This window comes from Apodemus sylvaticus, chromosome 16, assembly GCF_947179515.1.
Source record: "Apodemus sylvaticus chromosome 16, mApoSyl1.1, whole genome shotgun sequence".
Lineage (NCBI taxonomy): Eukaryota > Metazoa > Chordata > Mammalia > Rodentia > Muridae > Apodemus > Apodemus sylvaticus.
The window spans coordinates 15,478,076-15,505,194 of NC_067487.1; the positions used below are offsets into that span (position 1 = coordinate 15,478,076).

General features: G+C 48.6%; 1 protein-coding gene across 2 annotated transcripts; it reads left to right on the forward strand.

Moving 5' to 3' along the window:
* Positions 1–26,642, forward strand: Otulinl (OTU deubiquitinase with linear linkage specificity like). Of its 2 annotated transcripts, none has more exons than XM_052159545.1 (8): positions 1–277; positions 16,967–17,126; positions 17,210–17,241; positions 17,357–17,448; positions 19,530–19,679; positions 22,056–22,184; positions 23,499–23,768; positions 25,788–26,642. In XM_052159545.1, exons 1-8 carry the CDS (start codon positions 16–18, stop codon positions 25,959–25,961), a joined length of 1,269 nt encoding a protein of 422 aa, XP_052015505.1. In that variant the 5' UTR covers positions 1–15; the 3' UTR covers positions 25,962–26,642. The 2 variants fall into 2 exon arrangements, with proteins under 2 accessions (XP_052015505.1, XP_052015506.1); XM_052159546.1 differs by lacking the exon at positions 1–277 and adding an exon at positions 2,237–2,387.
* Positions 26,643–27,119: the final 477 nt, after the last annotated feature.

The following is a 27,119-nucleotide window of genomic DNA, read 5'->3' on the forward strand; positions in this document are numbered from 1 at the left end:
TACGCCCCCCGCGCAATGCGCCCTCCACGCAAACCTCGCGCGGAGGCTCCGCCCCAGACCCCGCCCCAGTTTCTGAGTGGTTGCGCCGCGCGTCAGTCTGCGCTCGGGGCGGGAGCACGGACGGCTGTCTGGGTAGCTGAACTCCAGACTGCTGCTGCGAAGAAGCTAGCTGGGCGCCGGGCTGTAGCAGAGGGTGTGCGCGGGTGGAGGCGCGCATCCCGCATGGAGGCGCCGAGGAGCGCGCCGCGGGAGCGGGAGCGCGCTCGGACCACCTCAGGTGGGTGCCGGGATGGACACAACCTCCGGAGGGTGTCGTGGGGGCGAGGGAGGGCGAGGGGTGCTTGTGGCCCGGAGACGGCTACACCCCGCGCGTGGCTGGGCGTGGGTTGCGTCTGAGCCTCCGGCAATCGGAGAGAGGCGGGTCTGTCTAGGAGCGCTAGGGTGCGTGGACCTGGCGCTCGGTGTCCTCGGGGAAGCACCGACTTGGTTGTAAACTAAGCTACCCGGGATTCGTGCCTTGCAGAGGATGTGGCCCACACCTTTTCAGCAACAGGAGTTGTAAACCGCAAAGAACACTCTTGACTTCAAAAAAAAAAAAAAAAAAAAAGAAAGAAACTCACCAAGGGGACAGGGTGACTGTAGATCTCTATTGCATTTCGGGCCCCCGCCCCACTGGGTAGTAGTGGTCTGTCCTCCAAAGGCCTTAGAGATGAAAGGTGTTTTTCTTTCCTGTCCCTCAGCTGTGTCCGTGATTTAGTTTCTCCAGACTTTATTGGGCCACACACGCTGGATCCCGGGTTTCTCCGTCTACCACACAAGGACTGTGAGCCTCGTAGTGAATCTGAGCAGTGTGTATGCTCCCTTTGGGTGCATAAATGGGGTCGTTGGACACCAGGAATGTGTCTTAATTGCTGTTCCACGTCCTAGTAGGAGCTTCTGAGACAGCAATGTGTTGTGTAGTGGAAGCAACACTGTCCTAGGAGTCAGGACACCCTAGAGTGTCTGGGCAGGAGTTAGCAACGATTCAAGACAACAGCCATTGGTGAAATGAGTGCTGGACAAGTTAATACCGCAGGCCTCTCCCAGCCTAGCAGTCTGTGACGAGATTACCCTAGCCTCAGAAGTTTAGAGAATGAACTCATTTGTTTAACCTTTATGCCCCTCAGGTTATTGTAGAATTAGCCAAATATTTCCCGTGGGTGTATCCAGTCGAACATTTTATTTTGTTCCTTTGTTCCCTTAGTTTGGCAGAGAAGGGAAAGTTGGAAACAGAGGTAAGGACACGGCTGGGGAGCTGGCTTGGGCGACTGCAGAATCTAACTTTGGCTTAACGTAACCACCAAGAACGTTTCCTTTCTCTGCATCAAGTCCAAGGTGTGTCAGACATCCAAGGCGGGCGTGTCAGTGCTCTGAGCCCAGGGAGCCAGGGGGCCTTTCATTTGTTTCGGTCTGTGGGGTCTGCTGTAGGTTTGCAGGACAAAGTGCAATTCAAGGATCAGATTGTGGAAAACATTTCCCTTCCAAATAAAACTGTGGAGGACTTAAGAACGTAGAAGATCATCTTTGCTGGTTCTGTTTGCCAAAAGAGACAAACAGGCAACAGCAAACCAACAAATGAAAACAAAACAAAAAACCGTGTCCAGTGGTCTTAAGGTCACATGCTTTTAACTGGTATAAAGAGAGACATAGATTCGCTTTTAAGATAATAAGTAAGCCTTGACAGAAACCAAAGAGAAACAGAAGAAAACCCCAACAGAACTGTTGGGGTTGGAGAAGGGGTTGGGGTAGTCTTTTAAACTATGGTTAAACGTGTTTCGGTATAGAAAACACACAGGGCACACATCTGTGGACGGTATTGCTAGAAAGGCCTTGTCAGAATATTGGACAAGGATGAGGCATCTTGAAAGTTATTTCTCCCAGTGCCCCAAATCTCAGAGAAGGCACCATCACCTTGTAGGGGTTGTGATGGTGCTGTAAAATCAGCTGGGCTTGCGGCGACTCTAGCAGCCCTCTGTGTGTGAGGACGACACAGCGTGTTTTCCCTACACACACCTCCACCTAGGTTGCTTCATGGTCCTTAACTCTTCGAGGGCTTGAGGCGTGGCCGTGCTGTCACCTACTACTGCCCCTAAGCTTGCTGGCAATATGCGCATCCCCAGTTGTGTTCCGGGGAACTACTCAGCTCCTTGATGGGCCCTAGGGGCTGGGATTGAGAGACGGAATGCCCTGTGTGTAAAGGGGGGGGGACACCATGAGCGTGGTCTGCGTTCCAGCCATGCCCGAGGCAGCTGCGCTTTCTATAATTTGTTTTATGTTGCTGTTGTGGATAAGGTGGGTTTTTTTACCTAGGGAATGTGTCCCGAAGCTAAACCAAAATTTAGAAAACAGTGAGTATAAATTTTTAGTCTCCCGTGCGGCTTAGAACACTTATTATATGTAAAGTTGTCTTGGTTGTTCATAGTCCTTGGTAAACTCTATAACGCTCAGTGCTGCTGGTGTCACTATCATCCTCGCCTTCTGTTATGAAGCTATTATTTATCCCTAGGATACTAAAGTTTAAAGGTGAACTGTCCGGCCAAGTCCCAACCTCATACCTAGACTATTCTGCCAATTAAAAGCTGCCAGTTGGAATCCCTGGATTCCAAATGTCCTTGGTTCCCTTATGCCCTTCACCAGTCACTGACCTTGTGTGTGGAGAAGACATGTCACACCTACGCTAGGCACCCTGTCTGCATGAGTGAGCGTGGTCGTCTCTAGGAAGGTAGGTGAATTCACAAGGCAAGCACGTCTGTGCTGGTGGAGAGAGGCAAACGGGAACAGTTATCAATCAAGAGAGGAGTCATGCCCACAGTGTGCACATACCTTACCTCCATGGGGGGGGGGAAGGTAGGGGGCGATGGGGGGGACTTGGGGGAGCTGCTGCTTGGTAAGGAGGGTGCTCAGTAACTGCCCCGAGAAGTGTAAGTAGCTGCAGGTGTCCCAAGTCCTGGTTCTAATGGAGCGGGAAATACTTTCCTTCTTTGAAAAAAGGTGGTTTAGGACTTAGGGGAGATATAACTGCATTACACACACACACACACACACACACACACACGTTTTAAAATGGAGGATCTATAGTTGATATGTTTTGCTATTTGTTTGCTTTTAGACTTTTCTTATTCCTATGGGATGATTAAGCTTATGTTTTATCTAGGTTGAAACTCTTTACCGTTGTAGTTATCCATGGGAAAATGTCTTTGGGGGTTACCCAATAGACTTTGGTTCACCAGAGCGAACATCTCTGACTCTCCGGTGGGTTGAGCACCTTGGCTGGCTTGCCCGCAGTAGTGCTTGTCTCTTCCCAGTAGCGGTGGGTACTTGCTGCCTTCTTTAGGTGCCGCGTAGGGAGACGCTGGCCACAGAGGCAAAAGGGTTCTGTGTGCTTCTTCCAGCTCTCATTCGGTGGTGCTTAGAACCATCGGAGATGTGTGGAGGGCTTCCAGTTCCAAGTAGCTCCAGGAGGCTAGCACCGGCCAGGTCTTCACTCAGGGCAGATTCTTAGCCATCCATCTGCCTGGTCGTCTTCTGAAACAGTCCTGGCATCCTCCTAAGCAGGCCCTGCAGTTCCTAGCGAGGGTTTCTTCAACTCACTGGACCTGTTCTCAGAGAAAAGCCGGCCGGGACTGTCATTTTTATACCTTTGTGTTGACTGAGATGACTTCCAGGCTGGGTGGACAAGAGAGACTATAAAACTTTGTCTTTTCCTCCAAGCTTCCCATGGCTCTGTGGTTCTTTCTCTGTAGCTCTGGAAAGCACCAGCGTTCAGGAGCTAATCAGACGAGCGTGTTCACCCTGAGGCTGTCACTTCTCCTCTGTCCCTTTGACCCATCTAATGAGTGGATGGTTACTTAGATAATCTGTTTTCAAAAATTGAAGTTATGCCTGGCATGGTGGTACACGCTTTTAATCCCAACACAAGAGTCAGAGACAGGTGGATCTCTGTGAGTTCTAGGCCAACTTGGTCTTTATAGTGAGTTTTTGTGTTTGTTTATTTGATTGCATTTGATTTCATGGAAGAATGATGTTTCTTTCTAACCCAACAGCAGGAAAGTTGTGTGTGTGTGTGTGTGTGTATTCTTGTTTTTCTAGTACCCCCTTGTTCTAAATATAGTCTATTTAAAAAACCAACAAACAACTTTCTGGTTTAATCAGAGCAACAGACAGGTGGCATTGTGTTTAAGTTTAAAAGATGGTAAAAAGTTTACGTTTATCTCTAAGAGATGGAGAAACACCATCTGTCGTTACTGTTGCCAGGAGTCCTAGGAAATAAAAATCCCAGGAAGTGCAGGACATAAAATATTATGGCTGACATGTTCCTAAATTATAAATTTCATAGTAGATCTTTTGTTGCTGTCTTAACCGTGTGGCCACCACATTTTCTCTAGAAAGTACTGCCCCCGCCCCCAACCTGAGCTTAGACAGAAAAGGAATATCTTTGAAAGTCAAGGGCTGAGGGAACTGGGAGAAATCTCAGTTGATGTGTGCAGCCATGCAAGTGGGGGGGGGGGGGACCAGAGTTCCCAGCACCCACACTAAAGAGGCTGGAGCAGCACGTATTGTCTGGAATCGAGATGCTGAGGAGGCACAGGTGGGAGGGGGGGTTGTCCCTGGAGCGTGCTGGGCATGCAGGCTAGCAGAGTCTCTGATGTCAACCTATGGCCTACACACACACACACACACACACACACACACACCCCTCTCTGGGAGAGGAGAAGGAAGGTGGGTACTAACCTTCCCCGCACCCTGTCCCATCACTATGGAGATGAGCTCCCTGCCCTCTATGTAGGTAGGACACCCTCCTTGTATACAAGCCTGTTTCTGAATGCCATGGGACTGTGGGTGGGCATAGAGCTGGTGATGGAAGCTCACCAGGCTTGCTGAGTAGGTCAGTGCTGGAGTGTCTCTCTCAGTACCTAGTCTCCCAAGTTTAACAGAGGTGATCTAAGTCCCTTCCTGCCTGGCGCTGAGAGAATCAGTTCCTGGGTCGGTCTTAGGATAGTGGCTGCTGGGAGATTATCTTTTGTGATCTGTGACGGGAAGACCTCGGCTTGCCTATGTAGTTACAGGGAAACAGTGTCTCTGAAGCAGCCACTCGGATGGGCTAACTTCTGCAGTGAGGGAGGGAGGGAGGAGGAAGTGGACGGGATGTGGAGTCCATGCTGAATGGTGTCAGCCACCAGCTCCAGATGAGGTACGGAGTGAGGTGCAGACAGCACTGGCAGTGCTGTCAACCCGGTGCCCTTTTGCTTGGTGTTTGCCAACATAGATGAGGGTTAGGTGGGCTCACCTTGAGATGCAAATATGAGCGGACTTAACAATGCAGAGACCGAGGTTAGTCTTGGCCCTGAGTCTGCGTGTGGCTTGGGCACAGGAATCCCTTCTGCGACGCGTGAAGGTAAGCATCGCTTCAGCGGAAAGCGTCTCCACCATTTATCCATAGTATGATCATCAACTTTGCATTTTACATATTTGTTCAGCTCACGTGCGGGCACTTGGCTACGTTGTCTGCGAGACCGTGCGGTTGCCTGCCTACCTTCTCCTGCTCTTTGGGTTTTCACACTCCAGAGGCTCCTCCCAGACAGACCTCCCTGGGGGCAGTTCCTCTTCTCCACTTCCACCCCAACCCCTCACTTAGTTCTTCTTTCCCTTTCTCTCCTCTCTATGCGCACCGCACGAGAGACTCTTTACCAGAACTAACGCATTCAAGACAATGGATGGTCAGATCTACAGATGCAGGCTTGGCCCTCTGAGGGTCGAGGCTGTGCTGACATTTTTCTGGATTGGATGGGTCTTGTGTGCACGCCCAGGACGTCCATGCTGCAGGGCTATCTTTGAATGATGTTTAGCTGAAGGCTAGGCAGTTCACAGCTATTTAAAACCCAATGCCTTGTGCGCCATTGTGATTATCTCTGTTGCACAACACCCAAACCTACAGAAAGGAAGAGACCTTGGAGACGGAGGTGGTAGGGGACAGACTGGCCTCCTGACACCTCTTCACGGGGAGGAAGCTGAGGTCCAGGGCACTCAGCCCCCTCAGGCCAGACTCCAAGTTCCCTCTTCATCCCACTATGTCAAAACCGACCTGCCAGGTGACCACGTCATAGTCTCACTTCCACTCTGGATTTGGGGGGGGGCGCATAACTAAGGGAAGAGAGACATACTGTTGCCTCACGCTTTTTGCATGCATGCCCAGAACTAGAAGGGGCTACCAGGCTAGGTTCTGCTATACTGGAGTGACAGGACAGTATCAGATGAAGGAGTATGTTTGTTATCTATGTTGGAGCACAGAGGAAGCTCCCAGGCCCGGGATGGGGTCCATGGGTCTGGAGTCCAGGGCCTTTTCTTTATAGTTTGTTTCTGATTTTCCTCTGTCCTTTCTACCGTGTGTCTATAACGAACATGGCTCCCATGCCCCCGTGGTCACTTTGTGGAGCCTTGGGTATCACCCTTCTACTTACCAGAGAGGAAGAAGGGTGAGAAATCAACCACTCTTAAGGAACCCTTCCTGGTGTCTGTCTGTCTGTCTGTCTGTCACTGTCTCTCTGTCTCTGTCTCTGACTGTCTCTGTCTCTGTCTCTCTCTCTCTGTTTTGAGATGAGGCTTTGTTTAATTCAGGCTAATGTCGATCCCTTTATGTGGCTGAAGGTGGTCTTGAATTCTTGACCCTCCTGCCTGCACTCCTCAAGTGCTGAGATTACAAGTGTTCTCCACTGTGTCTGGCTGAATGACTTCATCGAAAAGTTTGAACGTTCTCCCCCACACAAAGTCCACTGAGTACAGCTACGCCAGCATCCAGAGAGGACGCAATGAGCCTCTTCTCTGAGAGAGAAGCCATGGTCCCACTTGAGTTTCAGTGCTCTGTCTCTGAAGGGAGGGAGAGCAGATTCAGAGCAAGCCGGTAGTCTGTACCATGGAGACCAAAGTACCAGATCCTGAGGTGACAGGGTCTGCGACGTGAAGAGAACAGATATACTGCTAGTCCTTAAGATGTTCCCAGTGGAGGGAGGGAGGCCATCGAACACATCTGTCAACTGGGAAAGGACATCATGTACCCTGAAGGAGAGAGTGGGTTTGCTGAGCCTGGGGTTGGGAATGCGCCAGACAGATGACATTTGGGTTGAGAGCTGGAAGAAAGTGTGACCTAGGCCGTGGAAGAATGTTCCAGACTGAAGAGGAATTAACAGGAGCAAAGTAGGAGTTGGGGGGGGGGGTGCCGGGGGTGGGTGGGATGGTGCAGGAGAGAGGGGGTCAGGGAGGACTGAAGGGACCCTTGGGAACCAGCCATCCTGGCATGCTTGGAACTCAGGTATGTCTCAGATAGGAGACTTTCAGGACTAATTCTGGGAGTGTCCCAAGAATATTGGGGTTGAGTTGTTCCCTGACAAGAAGCCTCACAAACAGCCGTGCATCTCTCCCTCCGTACTGTCTTGGAAAGGTTCCTTGTCAGTTAGGACCAGCTCCTGCTGTTGAGAACAGTCTACTTGTGAGCAGAGCAAGCCCCTCACGTGGCCAAAGGGAAGGGACACAAGACGGAAGAACATTGAGCTATAGTCGGAGCTCTTTCGGCAGTGCCATTCCTCTCTGTCTGGGTTTATTTCTCCCCGTGGTAACTTTGGCATTTAACCAGCGTCTGGTATGTTCGAGGGGGGAGGGAAGAAGCCAGGGCTGGAGGAAGCCCTTGTGCTCTGCTTCCCCACACTGCCAGTATGTTAAGATTGTTTGGGAAAGGTCAAGGGTGGGATGGGCACAGACATCAGCCCCAGGGGAAAGCCAGCCTGACGCTGTCCCCTAACAGTGGCCTGAGACATCAGGATACGTGCAAACCCCCAGTCACCGCTGGGACACAGATTGGACCTCAGAGGGACTCAAGAGTCTGTTCCTACAAGGCCCCGAGTGGTACTGAAGTGCTGCCCCGTTGACAGAATGGCCTTTGGTGCCACAGGCTTCTTTGTGGAGAGCAGAATCATGGGAGTCTGTAAACTGGATGAGTCCAGAAGGAAAGGTGAAGGCGGGAGAGACGGCCAGCTAGTCTTCTGCCCGTGGGTCTCCTGCTTGTAGGATCACATTGAGCCCCACTCGGGACAGGTCTTGACTTCTCAGTCAAGTCCTAGGGCGTGGTTGGGTGTTCCAGGGAGATGCTTAGCTGTCACACTGACTGGCACCTGTATTCTTGGTTACTGAACCTGTTCCTGGGGCCTTTGCTTAGGAATGTTCCATAGAGGACACACCCTTCTCTTCCATAGAGGACACACCCTTTTTTTCCTGTTCCCTTCACCCTCTGTGGGCCCGTATTTCTCATTCGGTGGTTGTCAGAACACAGATATTCGCTACCAATAAGATAAGTCATGGAAGGTGTTTCGAAAGAGATGATAAGACTTGGGGAAGGACAGCCAATCAGAAGGATCAATTGCCATTAGCAATAGTCCCCAGGGATTCTGATCGCGTGGGGGAGGGGGGGAGTGCCACCAGGAGAGTGTAACTTCAGTAGCCATTCTCACCAATGAGTGCGTTAGAACATAGCAGTCTAATATTAGGGCCCGAGAGTGAACCTACATAGGCAAGTCGGTCACGTAAGACCTAACAGGGATAAGCAGTGGGACCTGCTTGGCTCTGAAGACACAGAACACATGATGCAGACGGCCCATCCCATGTACTGACTGGAAGGTCAGGGACCAGTGTCGGAGAGATGAGGGGAGCATTGATTCAGCTCAGAGGCAGATAGGACCCACATGGCTGGGCTGTGTGGCTGGATGGACTTTCTCACTATGCCTTAGCTGAAGTCACTTCCTAAAGGCCAGGCATTCCTCTGGCCTAGACTCCCTTTCAGAGAGTTGTCCAGTTCTGCAGGAAAGAGGACCAGAGCTGAACAACCCAGGAGACTCAGGGAAGAGTGAATCCAGAGAGTGCAGCCGGCAGAGACCTGGCGTCAGTAGGGTGTGGTTTCCCTGCCTTGCCTCGCTCCTCCATCCGGTGACCTTAGGTCACACTCGGAGCCCAGGGAAGCCTTCTCCAGCCCGACCTCAGTCCAATGCTATGCTGCTTTTCAGCCCTGTTCCCGTGCCCTGGAGGTTGCCTCAGTGGGCTCCATCTGTCTCGAGCCTCTGCCGATGCGGTCCAGTTGTTGGTTGATCTGCAGGAGCAGCCTAACCAGTGTTGATAGAAGGAGGGCAGACTTGTCAATAGGGAAATGGTCAGAAAGGGGAAGTAGATGCTTACAAAAGGGACTGTGTTCCCAGCTGACGGGGAGCCTAGCCCTGGTGATGTTATGTGCTGGGAAGACTGTAGCAGGGACTTCGCTGGAGCACTTCACAGTGGGATTCTGCTGCTTAGTTTAATTTTAATACACCCTTGCCTCATCGCCATGTGTTAACCATTAGATCTTGGTTTAGGGAAGTGGTTCTGAACCTTCGTAATGCTGTGCCGACCCTTCGATACAGTTCCTCATGTTGTGGTGACCCCCACCCCAACCATAAACTTATTTTTGTTGTTACCACATAACGGTTATTTTACTCTTGTCATGACTGGTAATGTAAATAGATGATATGCAGGGTATCTGATATGGGACCCTTTCAAAAGAGTCTTTTGACTCCTAAAGGGGTTGCTCTCTACGGGCTGAGAACCACTGGTTTAGGGCCATCCGGGCTATGTGATGTTGCCCTCATTCTCAATATAATCACATGTCTTTCCCAGACTGTGCTGCTTGGTTGGATAAAGCAGTCCTGGATTTCTGCAGTTTCACAGAAAAGCAGCGACTGCTTGCTTTCTGAAGTTAGCCTGGCTATACCTGCAGCTTGTGTGTTCTTGGCACCGGTGGGCGGCCAGAACCCTACCGTGATTAGAAAATTAAGCATATCTTTAAGATGACAGGTCGCTTTTTAAGATTTGCCAGGTAAAATGAGACAGTTCTGACTTAGGGTGTTCTTAAAGCACACGCACAATCCTCCCTGCCTCAGGCAGGAAGCAATACCCAGGTGTATTGTGGGTACTTCCTGTTCAAGGGGAGTCCAGGGTAAGAGCTTCCACATCTGACGAGACTGAACCATCTTGAGTAGGTTTCATGTTTTACTGCTCCTGACTTTCAAGATAAAAACCTTCCACTTGGTGGTTCTCTTCCTTGGAGATAATGAAATGGTCCTGCAGTTGTTGGCTTTATTGCTTCTCTAAAGGGAAGGGCTGGCCGCTCTTAATTGAGCAGAATTAACACCTGTAATACAAAGTAGAAACTCTCAAGGATGACCTTTGCGACCACGTCAAAGAGTGACTAAGACCGATTACTCACAGCCACAACACAGCCCTGTTGAGAACACTGCTTCTGAATTTAAGTGTAGTGTTTCAACACACCATACTTTTTTAACAGGAAGATTTTTTTTACCCCAATCTACTATTTCAGTACTTCTGTGTTCCTCATGTTCCATCAAACATGAAAATTGCATTGCCTTCTAAGTACAATCGTGTGTCTTCCTTGCAGTAGACAGCCCTTGATGTACCACCGCTGCTCAGGTTGTCAAGCGGCTGTATATAGATGAGGTGTTGGTGTGCAGTGAGAACAAGCCATGACCCTGATGCTGGCCCATTCAAAAGTTGGGCAAGATCAGGAGAGGGCTGAAGACACAGCTCATTGGCGAGTGTGTCTGGCTGGCACAATGGAACATGGCTTCCATCCCTGGCACTGGAAAACACCCTGGGAAGGAAGTAGTTGAGACCGAAGACCGTGGTAGTCATGTAGTTGTGGAAGCAAAGGATTTTCTAGAACAGCTCTGGAAGTCTTGTGATGAGCCGGGCTCACGGATGAACTCCGGTAGGAGACTATGACAGTCAGGTCACCGCCTGCCCCAGGCCGCTGGGCTGCATCTTCTGTCTGCGTCTTCACTTCGGTTCTGGCTTGGTTTGTCAGCGTCTTTTAGTTTTGTTTTTAAGAGACAGTGTTTTCTGCCTCCTTTTGGGGTTTCCTGTTTGAATGTTTGAATTACTTCAGCTTTGATATGTTGTAGAGAATGAAAAAAGAATCTATGAATTTTCACACACACACACACACACACACACACACAAAACCCACGCAAAGCTCATTCTTGTAGTTCCAGCTGGTGGTCTTGCCTGTCACGTGACCACACATCGGGCTGTAGGTCAGACATCACACCTGCTGCAATTCCGCAAGGGGTTTAAAGCCTGTTTCTTTGGATTGTTTGGGGTACACTTTAATCCTGCAGGTCAGGGATACAGGAGGCATAGTTACATATTTAAAAAAAGAAAAGAAAGAAATTGCATTATGCAGCTCAAGAGTTCATACAAAAGTACGTACGAGAAGGGGATTTTGCCTTTTTTGTGTCTTGACAGGCATGAACGAGGATCAGAGCTCCAACTTCTGTTTGCCTCTTTCTTCTCAGCCTCCTCTGGCCTCCCACACTTCCAGAGCTGTCTCTGCCGAGCTCAACCTGCCCACCCTCCCGTTGTTCTCACAGTATGTGGGAAGACCGTGTCTGTGGAGGCAGGGAACTGTCTCACTCTTTCTCTGCTTTCCTGAGTCCCACTCGGGAAAGACCTGGCAGGACCCCTTTCCGGGGCAAGGAATAGAAGCTGGTGATTGCAGAATTGTCTTTGGTGGGAAGAGACCCTCTGAAATAACAACAACAACAACAGCAATAGCAACCATGTCTTTGTTGCTTAGTTTGGCTTGGATTTTTGTTTTTGTTTTTTAGGTTTTTGTTGGGGGGGCATGTTAAGACATGGTTTCTCTGTGTAACCCCACTTGTTCTAGAACTTGCTTTATAGACCAGGCTAGCCTTGAACTCAGAAACCCACCTGCCTCTGCCTCCCAGTACTGGGATTAAAGGCGTGCACCACCACTGCCCAGCACCTCTGAAATTTTTTTATGTCCAGAATGTTACCCTCTTTCAGTTGGGCTTGGAGAAACGATATTTGACTATGTTGTGGTTCGTCAAAATGATCCTCAGACTTACTTGCAGGGTCCTGTTATGGTGTTTTCTTGTTTTGTGTTTTTCCGAGTCTAATCTATGTATTGGATCTAGAACTGGAAAAAGTTGTGTGTGTGTGTGTGTGTGTGTGTGTGTGTGTGTGTGTGTGTACATGCGTGTGAGTGTGTGTTTGTGTGTGCAAGCTTTTGCACACGTGTAGAGGTCAAAACAGGATGTCAGGTGCCTACCTCTGTTGATCATTTCTTTATTTTCCGAAGCTCACTGTTTTGCCTAGACTGGTATCTGCCTAGCAAGCTGCTGGTATCTGCCTGCTGTGCCAGGGCTGGGGTTGCAGGCACCTGTGCCAGTGGTACCCAGCTTTTACGTGGGTTCTGGGAATTCAAACTCAAGTTTTCATGTTTGCGCAGCTAGTTTTTAATATTTTTTTTCTTTCAGTTGTAACTCTAGTTACTACCGGTGCTGATCTGAAAACCCACCCAGCTTCCTTTTTTTTTTTTTGGTTTTTTGGTTTTTTGGTTTTCTGGGTTTGGTTTTTTTGAAACAGGGTTTCTCTGTGTAGCCCTGGCTGTCCTGGAACTCACTCTGTAGACCAGGCTGGCCTCGAACTCAGAAATCCACCTGCCTCTGCCTCCCAGAGTGCTGGGATTACAGGCGTGCACCACCACCGCCCAGCCCACCCAGCTTCCTAATTCACAGACAGGGGCGCCGTGTGCTCACACAGGCAGTTTCCAGAACTGCATGGCTGCTGCCTTTGAATACTGGCTCTGCCATTTAGTGGGCAACCCCCATTAGGTGGGTGCTTAATCTCCTCTCTAACAGTTCTCTAATCTACAAAGCAAAGGTGATTAGAATAACCACAATGAAAGCTGCAGCTAGTGTTGGCTGTGTGCTTAGTGAGAAAAAATGGGGAGGCCAGTGCTTCTCTGACGTTTAAAGCCCCACTATAGTTTTGTGCATACTTTAAGCTCTTGTATACCAGGGCCCATGATTTATGTCATCTTTGCTAGATTTAGAGATGAATGCAGACAGAGATTCCTGTGAGGTCTCCTCTGTGGCACTGTGGGGTGCACCGGCAAGAATGATGTAATCCGTGCAGAACAACCCTGGCTGCTTTGTTGCAGTGTAGACACAGGTCTTCTCCCGGGCTTTCCTACTCTTCTGACTTAGGAGCCCTGTTCCTACTGACATAATCAGAGAACAGCTTGTACAGACCCTAACGGCTCCACAGCCTGTCTGCCTCATACAATGATCACATGTTGTCTTGTAGCGTTCCATCCTATCCACCTCTAGATGACACCCTCATACCCGCACCAGAACCCTGTTGTTATGATCTTTTACCCTTCTTGGCCTAAGTGACTTAACAACAACAAAAAAAATGTGGGCTTGTGAGGTGTGGAGTCAGCTTACTGTCTCTCAGCCGACAAATGACTTTAAATATGTGTGTGTGTGTGTGTGTGTGTGTGTGTGTGTGTGTGTGTATACATATATTTACATATATACATTTGTCAGCCATAGAAAATGGAACCATGTTATTTGCAGGGAAGGTGATGAAACCAGCATCATGCTACGTGAAATTAGTCAGAAGCAGAAAAGTATTGTGTGTTTTCTCTCATATGTAAAAAGTAGAGAAAAAGAAAAGAAAAAGATTATCTGAAAGAGTGACCTGCTAGGGGAGGGGGACACAGGTAGTGGAGGAGAGAGAGATGGAGGACAGGAGAAGATATTTAATATCAGAGTATTATATGTGCGTCTGTGGAACTGTCACAGCAAGCCAGGAGTGCAGACCTGTGGTCCAGGTCGTTTCCTGGTAGGGTGCTCTCACACCTGCTTTCTGGGTAGGTTCATTTTGAGGATAAGGGCAAAAGGCTGGGGGGGGGGCAGGGTAAGGGAGAGAAAGAGCAGGACAGAAGGACAGACTTGGGAGGAAGAGGGGGGAGGGGAGAGACAGAGAAAGGGTGTGGCAAACAGAGAGAGAACTTTCTCTTCAGCAGGCTGTCAGGAAAGGCCTTGTTCTGAGGAGAGAAGCCCCAAGGGGCTGCTGGCACCTTAGATGAGTGAAGCATGCACCCACCAGACAGCATCTAAAGATGAGGGTGTCAAGGCCGCACCTGGTCCCCACCGGCCCCGACACAAAGGCAGGAGAGCACCAGTTTGTGAGTTACAGCCCGTCGCTGTGAAGAAACGTGACTGGCCTGTGCATAGTGAAGAAGCTCATTCTCTGGGTTAGTTGAGAAACACATCCTGAAGCTAGCAGTCCTCCCCAGCATTGAGTCCTCTCGGAGCAGCTCGAGCAGTGCTCTCAGGCCTGTTTTGGAAGCCAGCACTGGTCAGAATTGACGGTGTGTAAGTTCATTGATCCAGAATTTCCTCTTTTTGAATTATCCCTAACAACGAGCTAGGTTGTCAGGACTCCTGAGGGAACGCTTGTAATGAACGCTGAATGGTTGCTGATCATTGTAAAGGAAGAGTGCAGAACCATCTAGATGTTCAGGAGGCGATGCTCACGGGGCCAGCTAGCTCTGCTAAAGAACTGTGCATTTGTTGCAAAGCGTGCCCACAAAGCTAGGAAGCTCAGGACATTCACTGGCTTCAACCCTAACAAGCTGTCATAAAAGTTACATATTCACAGAGCATCCTATTCTGTGATTTTAAGATTTTTAAAAATTAACTGTGTGTGAGAATTATCAGTCAAGAAAAACATCTAAATTAGCAAAAAAAAATATCTAAAATTATAGATGTTAAACTCAGTTTTCTTTCAAAATAAGATTTTCAGGATTTTTAAATTGTTAAGATTTATTTTTATTGTTTTATTTAGGTATGTGTGTGTGTGTGTGAGTATCTGTGTGAGAAGTGACATGTGTGTACAGTGTGCACGGGGGCCGGAAGGTATCAGATTCCTTGGAGCTGAAGTTCAGGAGGTTGTGAGCCACCCAGTGTCACCTCTGAGACCCAAGTGCGGGTCCTTTCCAAGAGCAGCGCATGTTCTGAAGTATTGTGAGTCATCTCTGCATCCCCACATTTTAATCTTTTTATTTATGTGTATATTTTTGTGAGTGTGTACCTTGTACGCACACATGCCTGGAGACCAAAAGAGAGTGTCAGGTCCTCTGGGACCAGAGTTTCAGGGATGCTCAGAACCAGGTCCCCTGGAAGAGCACGTTAATCACAGAGCCATCTGCGACTCCAGGTCCAGCTTTGTGTTTTTAAACAGTTTCGCTAAACTTCTGGGAAATCGTATAATGATTTAAGCAGCCAGATAAATGCTCAAGATGGATAAGCATTTTAAAGATGTTCCTTTAAGTTACGGGAATTATGCTTTAAAAATTTGCTAGTAGTATTCGTTTCCTTATTTGTTAATAATTTTTTAATCAGGAATATAATTACACACGAACTCTCCAGATGACCAAACATGCTGAAATCATAGGTTCCGTGCCAACAAGAATTTTATTGCAGTTGGTCACTGGAATTTTACTCAGTGAACTGCTGTGGAAGAAATTATTTCAAAACAAACCCCAGGAGGTTTGGCCACCGTTCAGAAGTCCTCTTCCTCATTTGTATTTCAGCAGGTCACATGCTTAGGCAGGCTGTGACTGGGAGTCGCCAACATGGCAGAATACGGCAAACCCCACCCTTGGTTCCCGGGCCCTTAGGTTTTTTGCCAAGTTGAATCCGGGATCACGGTGGGCATCTGAAGCAGCAGGTGTGGAAAGTGGTATCCATGCTTCTGCTGATTGACTTCCTCGCCTGTGACGCAAGCGGCGCTGCGACCTATCGTGCTTCAAAGCAGCCATAGGTCAAGGGTCACCAGATATGGATGAGCAGGTATCCGGCATGGATCCAAGAGACAAGCGCGTGTCCGCACTGCGCTGCTGCTGCAAACTCCTTTTGCCCCTTCCTGGCTGGGTCCTCTTCAGTTCACAGTCAGGAAGGCACAGATCAGGGCAGTCAGCTGTCATTCTCACAGGCTCCATCCTGGAAACGGGATGCTAACTCAGGATTCCGAAGCCCGCAGTTCTTATGCATGTTATACATTGTGAATATTGCAGAGAAGGGTGTATGTGGCACTGGCCGTGGTAGAAATGATATGACTCTTTAATTTTGGATTTATGTTTGAATAAGTTAAAAACATATATGTAGGTCCGGTGGGTGGGATATCTCAGTTTTAAGTGTCTGCCTCCTAAGCATGGGTGTGATGATGTGTTTATAATCCCAGCAATAAAGAGGCCATGTGGGCTGTCTCCTAAGTGCCTCACAGATACAGAGGTGAATGCTCTCAGCTAACATTGGACTGAGCACAGGGTCTCTAATGGAGGAGCTAGAGAAAGGACCCAAGGAGCTGAAGGAGCCTGCAGCCCCATAGGAGGAACAACAATATGAACCAACCAGTACCCCCTGAGCTCCCAGGGACTAAACCACCAACTAAAGAGTCCACGTGGAGGGACCCATGGCTCCAGCTGCATATGTAGTAGAGGATGGCCCTGTTGGACATCAAAGGTCCTGAGAAGGCCTGATGACCCAGTGTAGGGGAATGCCAGGACAGGGAAGCAGGAGTGGGTGGGTTGGTGAGCAGGAGGAGGGGAGGGTGGGATAGGGAGTTTTCGGAGGGGAAGCCGGGGAAGGAGATAAGATTTGAAATATAAATAAAGAAAATATCTAATGAAAAAAAAAAAAGAAGTCATGTGCAATTCTAGGGCTTGCTGGACAGCCAGCTGACTTACTAAGCAAGTTTAAGACCAGTTAGAGGCTACATCTCTGCTACCTGAGGAATGGTGCTACCAACTGTCCTCTGACTTACACACACACACACACACACACACAAACTTTGCATCCCATATAAACATGTATCTGTGCACATACAAACATGCACATATACATACATGCATACACAAACGTGTATATAAATCCACCATAGACCGTGGCAAAATCACCCCATGTTTCCTATGTCCCTTGAGGCAGACGTGTAACTATGACATGAGTGTCTGTTTGCTTTGTAGGAAGTGACCAAGCTCACTCTTGGATACTAGTTACAAGCCAAGTCGTCAGCGTGGCCTGGAGAGCAGCAAGGGTCTCTGCGATGACGGCGCTCTCTCTTCTGTCGGCTGCCCTCAGCTACTTCAGAAGCCTCTATTTATACCTAGGGCATCGGCTGAAATGGTGGGTCGCCCTGTCGTCTTCCTTTTCAAAGGCACCCTTGCTGTACAGAAAGTTTTCACATAGCTGTTTCCTTTGTCTTTCAGGTGGATTGGCTATCTACAGAGAAAGTTCAAAAGTAAATATTTAGTGCATGTTTTCTTACTTTAAAGGGCAGAGAAGGGTCCAGGAGGGAGAAGGATAGGGAAACTAACTGGCTTTTATTTTATTTTATTTTATTTTATTTTACCCAGGGAACCTCAGTGTGGAGGCAGAAGTAGATTTATTCAGTTATTGTGCAAGAGAATGGAAGGGAGAAACCCCGCGTGCCAGACTGATGAGGAAGGTATGTGTGCTTGAGGAAGGCAGACGGGGTCGGTCTGAAGCAGGCCACATTCGCTTCCGCTTTCCCAAACCCGAGGATCAGCCCACCCCAAGCTGGGTGTAGGTTAAAGCTGCAGCTAAACCAGAAGCTGAGGAACTGTTGGGTGTTGGCTTTAGGGACTGATCTAGTTTGCTGTTCTGTGATAAAACAGCCTGACCAGAAGCACCTCTGGGGAGGAGAGGGTAAAATTGGCTTATACTTCCAGGTCACAGACTGTCACTGAGGGAAGTCAGGGCAGGATCTGAAGGAGAAGCCATGGACGAATACTACCTACTGGCTTTGCTCTCAGGATCTGGCCCAAGCTTACCTGTGTAGGGATGGTGCCGCCCATGGTGGGCTAGGCTCAATCCTTCATAATTATCATCTCACAGTGATGCAGGACAGTATAATGTGGTCAGTCCCTCAAGTGAGGTCTCCCTTCCCAGGTGACCCTAGGCTGTTGAGTCAAGCCAAGAGGTGAGCGCTCCAGGACAGGCCTCAACCTGGACTTTGCTCCGCTGGGCACAGAAGTCAGTCAGGCCTGTCACTTGAGAAAACACACCCTGCAGGGTGTTTAGCTCTCTGACTTGTTAAACTTCCGCATATTCTGTGGAGAGCCTTCACTGGAGGCCTCGGACACCCTGGCATAAATATTTGAGGGTTTTTAGAATGTTCTATTGGACCAGTCTTGGGAAATATCTGGAACTGTGCTGTCCAGTCCAGTCTCAGGCAAAAAGAAGGAGGGGGAGGGGGAGGCCCAAAGTGCTCTCTGGCGTGGTCTTAGAACTATACGATGTTTTTGGGCAGACTCCATACACAGCAGAGTCACTGCAGAATTGCATGCATACGGCCGTTGGAGAGCATATGGCCGTTGGAGAGGCTCAGAGAGTCTTGCTGTACAAACCTGACGACCTCAGCTCGAGAGAATTGTTCTCTGATTTCTGGATATGGGCTGGCTTATGTGACCTGCACACACACATACACATCACACACACACACACACACATCTCTCTCATACACACACATACACACATCTCTCTCATACACACACACATACACATATCTCTCTCATATACACACACATCTCTCTCACACACACACACATCTCTCTCATACACACACACACATCTCTCTCATACACACACATACACACGTCTCTCTCATGCACACACACACATACACACATCTCATACACACACATCTCTCTCATACACACACACATCTCATACACACACACATACACACATCTCTCTCATACACACACACATACACACATCTCATACACACACATACACACATCTCTCTCATGCACACACACATATACACATCTCATACATACACATCTCTCATACACACACATACACACATCTCTCTCATACCCACACACACATCTCATACACACACACATACACACATCTCTCTCATACACACACACACATACACACATCTCTCATACACACACACACATACACACATCTCTCTCACACACACACATACACACATCTCTCATACACACACATACACACATCTCTCTCTCTCACACACACACACACACATCTCTCTCATACACACACACACACACACACACAAAGTAGTGGCGATGATGATGGTGGTGGTGGTGATGATGATAGTGATGAAACGTAATACAATAAGAATCTGGAGACACGGCTCAGCAGTCAGAGTACTTGCAATTCATGCATAGGACTTGAGTTCTATAAGAGCCTTAAAACTAACTGCCTGTAAGTCCAGCTTCAGGGCATCCAACCCCATCTTCAAGCCTCCATGGGTACCTACATGCATGTGAAAGCCTTCCTCCTACACACACACACACACACACACACACCATTTAAAACGAAATCTTGAAAAAAAAGCTTAAAAGCTTTTTAAAAAAATAAAATTGCATACAGTAATTACGACGCTCCACTTGCGTGAATGTTTTGGGAGCCACACCCCACTGGAGACGCAGTTTTCCAGTGCTAACACTGATCCCAGAGCCCACGGAGCTCGCTGTCCCTGGCATGGGTCGCGGTGGAGTTCCTTCAAGGCACCCTTCTTGCCCATAGGCCTATGAGGAGTTGTTCTGGAGGCACCACATCAAATGTGTCCGCCCAGTGAAAAGGGATAACTACGACGCTCTCAGGTCTGTGTTGTTCCAGATCTTCAGCCAAGGCCTCTCCTTCCCGTCATGGATGAAGGAAAAAGACATCGTTAAGGTAACAACTCCGCACTGGGAATACGGCCGGTTGTGGCGGGGTGGTCCTGTCTGGGTAGCCTTGCGCCCGGAAAGTACCCGTGTCGGGGAGCTTTGAGAGGTCATTGACCTGGTCCTAGCTGGTCCCCTCTCCCACGTCACCGCAGAGAAGCCATCTCAGTGCGCGGGCATTTCCATTTTGTTCATTTTTAACGTTCTCAGATTTCCTTGAGAAGTGTCAGTCCTTTCGTAACTAAGGTGGCTTGACAACATGAACCTTTTTACTGTAACATAAATGTTCATTAACAAATGCAGAGAGCGCACAGTTGCCACACCGAAGGCTCTCTCGTGTTCCTTACGGTCAGTCCCCCCAAGACCTCTGGTCCCACAGTTCTTGACTTGGCTTCTGTGCCCATGGGTTTGCCACCTCCATTGTCAGATGAGCCAGCTCCTCTGCTCAGCCTGCTGACTGTGGTATCCATCCCATAGCTGGGGGTGGTGGTGGTGGTGGGGGTGGGGGGGGTGGGGGGAGTGAGGGGGAGGTGGGGGGGGAGGGTGGGGGGGGTTGTCCGCACTTCCCCATGCTGATCGGCCAGTTCGGAAGTCATCTCTTTGCTCTGACGTCATAGTCCTCTACAGGAGCAGAAGAACACAGTTTACTCTCAGTCCAAGGGCATCTGGATTGTTTCCTCTGCTTGGCAACAATGTTAAGGATAGCCTTATACAGGATTTTATAGGTACATTGTCTGTTTCTTCTAGGCAAATGCTGGGGAGTTAGATTCCTGGTTATGTGGGAGATATGTGCATAAAATTCAGAGGAACTGCCACATTGCTCTCCAAACCTGCTTGGCCTTTTTGCCTTTCCACAGTATAATGTAAAGGTGATAGTCGCCCCCATGGGCACCAGCACTGTTTTGTTGGTTTTTAGCCATTCTAATAGGTTTCTTATTGTTTGTTGTGTGTGTGTGTGTGTGTGTGTGTGTGTGTGTGTGTGTGTGTGTGTGAGGAGGGGCACGTGCCTCAGTGCATGTGGAAGTCAGAGGACAGCTCTGCGGAGCCGGGCCTTTCCTTCCACCTCTACACAGGTTCCAGGGATTGAACTTGGGTCATCAGGTTTACACAGCAAGCACCATGACTCACTGAGCCATCTCGCCTGCCCTCGCTTGCTTTTAACGAGTAGATGTTGCGTATCTCTTGTGGACCTATTTGCCATGCAGATTGTCGTCTTGGAAAATCACCCATTTTAATCTTTCATCCATTTTTGTTGGATTGTTTTCCAGCTACCATTTTGAAAATCCTGCATGTGTCTTGACTATGAGTACTTCCTTAGATATGCGATTTGCAGATGTTTTCTCCTGGTCTACGGCTTCTTTTATCGTTTCCTTAATTATTTACAGCAGTGTGTTCTCTTTTTGACCTATCTTATGCATGAGGTGTTTTGCCTGCATTGCTCTCGGAGGCAAGAAAAGAGCAGTGGGTTCTCTGGAACCGGGGGGAGACAGTTGTGAGCTGCTGTGTGGGTGCAGCGCCTAGGTCCTCTGGAACAGAGGCACCCTTAACTGCCGAGACAGCTTTCCAGCCCCAGCCACAGATTCTTGATTAACAACTCTAATTATTGTTTCGAATGCAGCATGCCCTGTTTAAGATGGCAGAGCTACAAATAGGAAGAACACACATATATGGCCTCACGGTCTCCTCGATGTCTTCTGTTTAATAGCATTGTCATTCTGTTTGATAGCAGATACTTGTCAAATATATGTAGTATGCTAACTCTACTTTTAGTTAACTGGAATATAGAATGTTACAGAAAACGTGGGCTCAGCCCCCGAGTTTGTGCAGTAAGGTACGGGCCTCCCACGGTGGACTTGGTTCTCATAGACACCGAGGTCTAATCTTTGCACCTTCTGGAGTTGAATCTGGAACTCTGTGAAGTGAGTGGTATGGTTGTTCATTTATAGTGGAAATGAGGCTAAGGGTAAAGGAATCGGAAGTGCTGGCTAAGTCCTTTCTTTCTCAGCCTGTGAGGGTCAGCAGGGTCTGGAAGGCAACAGCGCTACTCCGTAAGGCAGCAGCTGCTTAGTGTACCCTGCTTCCTTAACACCGTTTTCTTACGTACAGTTTCTAAAGCGATACGTTAGGGGCACACAGCATTATATACAAAGAGATTGCTTCTTTGGACATAATCCCAGGTTTCGATCTTTTCTAGAATATAATCTTAAAAACAATCACTTAACCCGCAAATCTAAGGCTAAGATGGCTGCGTGCTTTTTACTTAACTGACACTGTTGTCTCTCTGAGGGTTGCTCCGTGAGATAAGACCGTGTGCAGTGGTGTTCCAAATGGTGCGTGCTAAGTGCTGAGACACTAATCATTTGTCGGCATCTACTTCCTTTTCAAGCTTCCTGAAAAACTGCTCTTTTCTCAAGGCTGTAACTGGATCCAGCAGTACAGTTTCGGGCCTGAGAAGTACACAGGTTCCAATGTGTTTGGAAAGTTACGGAAATGTGTGGAGCTACTGAAACTGCAGGTGAGTGTTTAGGGAAACGCGAGACAACACGAAAAAAAAACAACACGGACTGGGATAGAAGTGTCTCTCAACCTGTAAACGTGGGGCGTATCCGGTGCCTTAGGGAAATGAAACTGAGTGCAGAGCGCCCCCTGCTGGTGGGAGCTTGCGCTTTCGCCTCCAAGTAGAAAGGCAGAGTTGGTGTGCTAGCTCTGTGATGACTCTGCCAGTTGTCGGGTAGAAGCTTCAACGGCCTTGTTGGAAACCTGACACGTGAGGGAACTTTGTTTCCAATACAGTACGATGTCCAGACCTCAGAAATGCCCTCCTACTAGCAATGCACCCAGCGCATGCAGGGATGGCGCGGGTGTAATAAGTAGACTAACAGCTCTGCCTGGCTTTAAATCATGATCGGATGTGGAGTGAGGAAAAGCGTGCTTTGTTCGTCTCTTTCTGGATGGCTTGTCTGGGGAAATGCCTTTCTAAGCCATAGCTCTCTTCTTGCTGAAGAACTGCGAGTAGTATATACCCTGGATGGTTATCACGAGGGTGTGAGTTAGCCCTCACACATGCTCTGCAGAGTGCCAGTCACACCCCTCTCTTAGACCGTTCTTCACTGGTATGGCCTTGGACGGCCCGATGGCCCCAAGCAGGTTTAGAGAGCTGACATGTCTGATGGTTTACACAGTTCTGCTGTTTTGAGAAAAGTGAGTTTATTTTATTTCTTATATAAATGTAAGGCATTTGTGCATTGGGCTGGTAGCTCGGCCTTCTCTTCTGAGAGGCTATAAACCGGATGACTTAAATAAGCGACGGTTATTTCTTGTAAAGGTTGGAAGTCTGAGACCAGGAGTCCAGCAGGCAGTGACATTTGGTGATGGCCCTCTCTCTAGTTTATAGACAGGTGGACAGCTTTTGGGGTTTGTTTGTTTTCACATCACACAGCATGAGAAGAACCAGCACTCACTGGTCTTCCTGTTAGAGGCCCACCAGTCCCACTCATGACCACTGTACCCACAGAAGAGTACAGGCCTCCTACAGGCCTCACCTCCTAATGCTGTCAAGTTTGGGGAGACAGGTGAACAGTCAACCCACTGAGGTATACTTACGGTTAAAAAGAGTTGAATAGTCTCAAAATGTAGACATGACAATGTTAACTGTGTAAAATCCTGCCCTCCTCTTTGGGTTATTTGGTTAGTTCTTTACACGTGGTTCATATGTTGCTGTGTGCCCATCTCAATTCACACTTCCCAGTTCACACTTCCCAGTTCGCACCTCTCAGTTCACACTTCCCAATTCACTCTTCTCAGTTCACACTTCTCCCTGTGTTTGTAGTGGACTGAGTTTAGCGGGATGAGAGATTACCACAAGAGAGGGAGCATGTGCAACAGCCTCTTCTCCGATGCCATCCTGGAGTGTAAACTGTACGAAGCTTTGAAGTTCCTCATGCTCTACCAGGTCACCGAAGTGTACGAGCAAATGAAGACCAACAAGATTATCCCCAGCCTTTTCCGACTCCTGTTTTCCCGGGAGTCTTCATCGGATCCTTTGAGCTTCATGATGAACCACCTGAATTCCGTAGGCGACACATGTGGCTTGGATCAGGTGAGTAGGACTCATGGTGTGTGACCCAAGGGTGACTGGGGAGGTCTTGAACCCATGGCCTTTAGGGTGCATGTCTAGCATCGATGAAAACAACTGTACCGAGGGGGCTAGCTGAAATTGCTGGCCCCGCATGTGTGAAAGGAAACTAACAGGCCTCCTTTCTGGGTGCCACGTCCTTGTGAGTCCGAGGACCCTTGGGCCAGAGAGCGCTTCATAGATCCCGTCACCACAAAGGCTCCTCGGAAAGCCACAGAGCATTGCGGGAAGGCATCTGCTTACCTGTCATGGAAGAAAAGAACAGCTTTAAGATCAGAGAATGACAAAAGTCTTCTGTTACTTCTGTTTTCTGTCCAAAAGAAGTGGCGAGTCAGATGATATCTTTACCAAGAGATCAAATTGGTTGGAAAGAAATGCAGTTCTTTTTTTTAAAAAAAAAATTAATTTTTTTACACTCCATATTTTATTCCCTCCCCCATCCACCATCTGACTGTTCCACATCCCGTAACTCCTCTACACTCCTCTGTCTCCACAAGGATGTCCCTATCCCTCACCCCACCTGACTTCTAAACTCCCTGGGGTCTCCAGTCTCTTGAGGGTTAGGTGCATCTTCTCTGAATGAACACAGACCTGGCAGTCCTCTGCTGTATATGTGTTGGGGGCCTCATATCAGCTGGTGTATGCTGCCTGTTTGGTGGTCCAGTGTCTGAGAGATCTTGGGGGTCCAGATTAATTGAGACTGCTGGTCCTCCTACAGGGTTGCCCTTCTCCTCAGCTTCTTTCAGCCTTTCCATAATTCAACAACAGGGGTCAGCTGCTTCTGTCCATTGGTTGGGTGCAAATGTCTGCGTCTGACTCTTTCAGCTGCTCATTGGGTCTTCTGTAGTGTGGTCATGCCAGGTCCCTTTTTGTGAGCACACCATAGCCTCAGTGATAGTGTCAGGCCTTAGGACCTCCCCTTGAGCTGGGTCCCACTTTGAGCCTGTCGCTGGACCTTCTTTTCCTCAGGCTCCTCTCTATTTCCATCCCTGTAATTTTTTTTCAGACAGGAACAATTATGGGTTGTGACTGTGGGATGGTCCCCCTCTCCCTCATTTGATGCCCTGACTTCCTGCTGGAGGTGGGCACTATCAGTTCCCTCTCCCTACTGTCAAGCAAGAAATGCAGTTAATAGTGAGCACTCTCTCCTCCCTCATAGTCTCCTCCCCTCCCCTCCTCTATTCCCCTCTCCTCCCTTCTCCTCTCCTCCCTTCCTCTCTCCTCTCCTCCCCTCCCATCTCTTCCCCTTTCCATCCCTTCCCCTCCCTCCCCTCTCCTCCACTCCCCTCTTTTCTTCCCCTCCCCTCCCCTCTACCTCCCTTCCCCCTCTTTCCTCCTCCTCTCCTTTTTTTTCCCCTTTGAGATAAGGTATCTATAGCCCAAGTTGGTCTGGAACTCATTCTGTAGCCCAGGCTGATCTGGAACTCACTCTCTAGCCCAGGCTAGTCTAGAACTCACTCTGCAGCCCAGGCTGATCTGGAACTCACTATGCAGCCCAGGCTGATCTGGAACTCACTCTGTAGCCCAGGCTGGTCTAGAACTGACTCTGTAGCCCAGGCTGGTCTAGAACTGACTCTGTAGCCCAGGCTGGTCTAGAACTCACTCTGTAGCCCAGGCTGGTCTAGAACTCACTCTGTAGCCCAGGCTGGTCTAGAACTCACTCTGTAGCCCAGGCTGGTCTAGAACTCACTCTGTAGCCCTGGCTCCTCCGACCCATGGAGGTCCTCCTGCTTCAGCCTAGGATGGAGCTGTGAGCCACTGCCCCTGGCTTGAGCGCTCCTTTCTGTTTCTGCAGTTTTCTCTTGACTTTTCGTTAGTCATGGTCCCCCCCTCCTTCCACACTGTGGATGCTTGTCCCTAAGTCAAGCTCACTTGCTGTCTGGGTGAGCCTGTCACAGGGTGCATCATCTTATAAACTTCAAGTGTCATCACGGTGGGAACGGATAAATACACGTATGTGACGTTGCTTTGTCTCTTCCCCAGATCGACATGTTTATACTCGGGTATTCTCTTCAAGTGAAGATAAAAGTGTTCCGACTGTTCAAGTTTAACTCCAGAGACTTTGCAGTCTGCTACCCCGAGGAGCCTCTCAGGGAGTGGCCAGAGATCTCCCTGCTGACAGAGAACGGTCACCAGTACCACATTCCCGTCTTTTAAGTCTGCCTTGGACTGAACACCAGCTCTTCTCAGCGACAGTGGGCACACTTGGCAGAAAAGCACTTCTGAAAAACCCACGGTAGTGCTTCAGCCAAGGAGGGCTCCAAGACGGGTGGGGAGAGCCAGGGTGGTGCGCCTTCTGTCTGAGGTCCTCAAGAGCGGCGCACACTGGGGCTGGGTGGGTTGGCGTTGTCCATTGAGGGGTCCGCTGGGTTGGGTCTTTCAGACATCGGGAAGCTTGATATGGACAAAAATTGGAAGGGACACAGCCTCAGCAGCAGGAATTTTTAAATCTGTGATCTTCATGTTCTTTGGTAAGAATCTCTCTGTGGATTTGGAACAATTATAAATAAACAGGGCCAAGTTTTACAAGCATTACCCTCCTGGGGGGGTCTTTGTTGTTTACTAATTTTCCAGAACAGTCTGATTAATGTTAAAATACTGTGTGTGTGTTTATGTACATGTCTGTTTATATAGACACACACATGTAAGTATTCATATATGTATGTACACCGCAAATGACCTCTGTTTGTAATATTTACAGTTTCTTTATATCTCTACTGTTTTTGGTATTCTTGTATCTGTCCAGCTTAAATCAATTTATTTAAATAAAGGGAGATAAAGTGTATGGATTTGGGCAACTGTATATTTTTTGAGCTGCAATAAAAATATTAAACTATGGTTTATTTAATCTATATTTACACATCCATTTAATGAATAGAATCTTGTGTGATTGGCAGAGTAAAATTCCAGATACAGGTGTGTTTGCGTCATCGCCCTAGAATCTCAGAAGACTTTGGTTAAAGAGAATTTGTCTCTCCTTCTCACCCCCTAAACAGAACATGACAAATACAGGCTTAAATTCAAACGAGTTTTCCTAGAGCAGTGATTCGCAACCTGTGGCTCTGGATCCCTTGAGGGTCCCTTACCAGATATCCTACATGTCCGATGTTTATTACAATTCCTAAGATTAGCGGAATTAGAGTTATGATACTAGTAGCAAGGGAATAATTTTATGGCCAGGGTCACCACAATAGGAGTCCATCCACTTGGTCTCCAGGAGGCCGTGGTGTGATGGAAGGCCCAAAAAGATGGAAGAGGAACCAAACCTCAGAAGAAAAGACCGGATGCACAGCTGGTAATCCTCATCATGTCCTT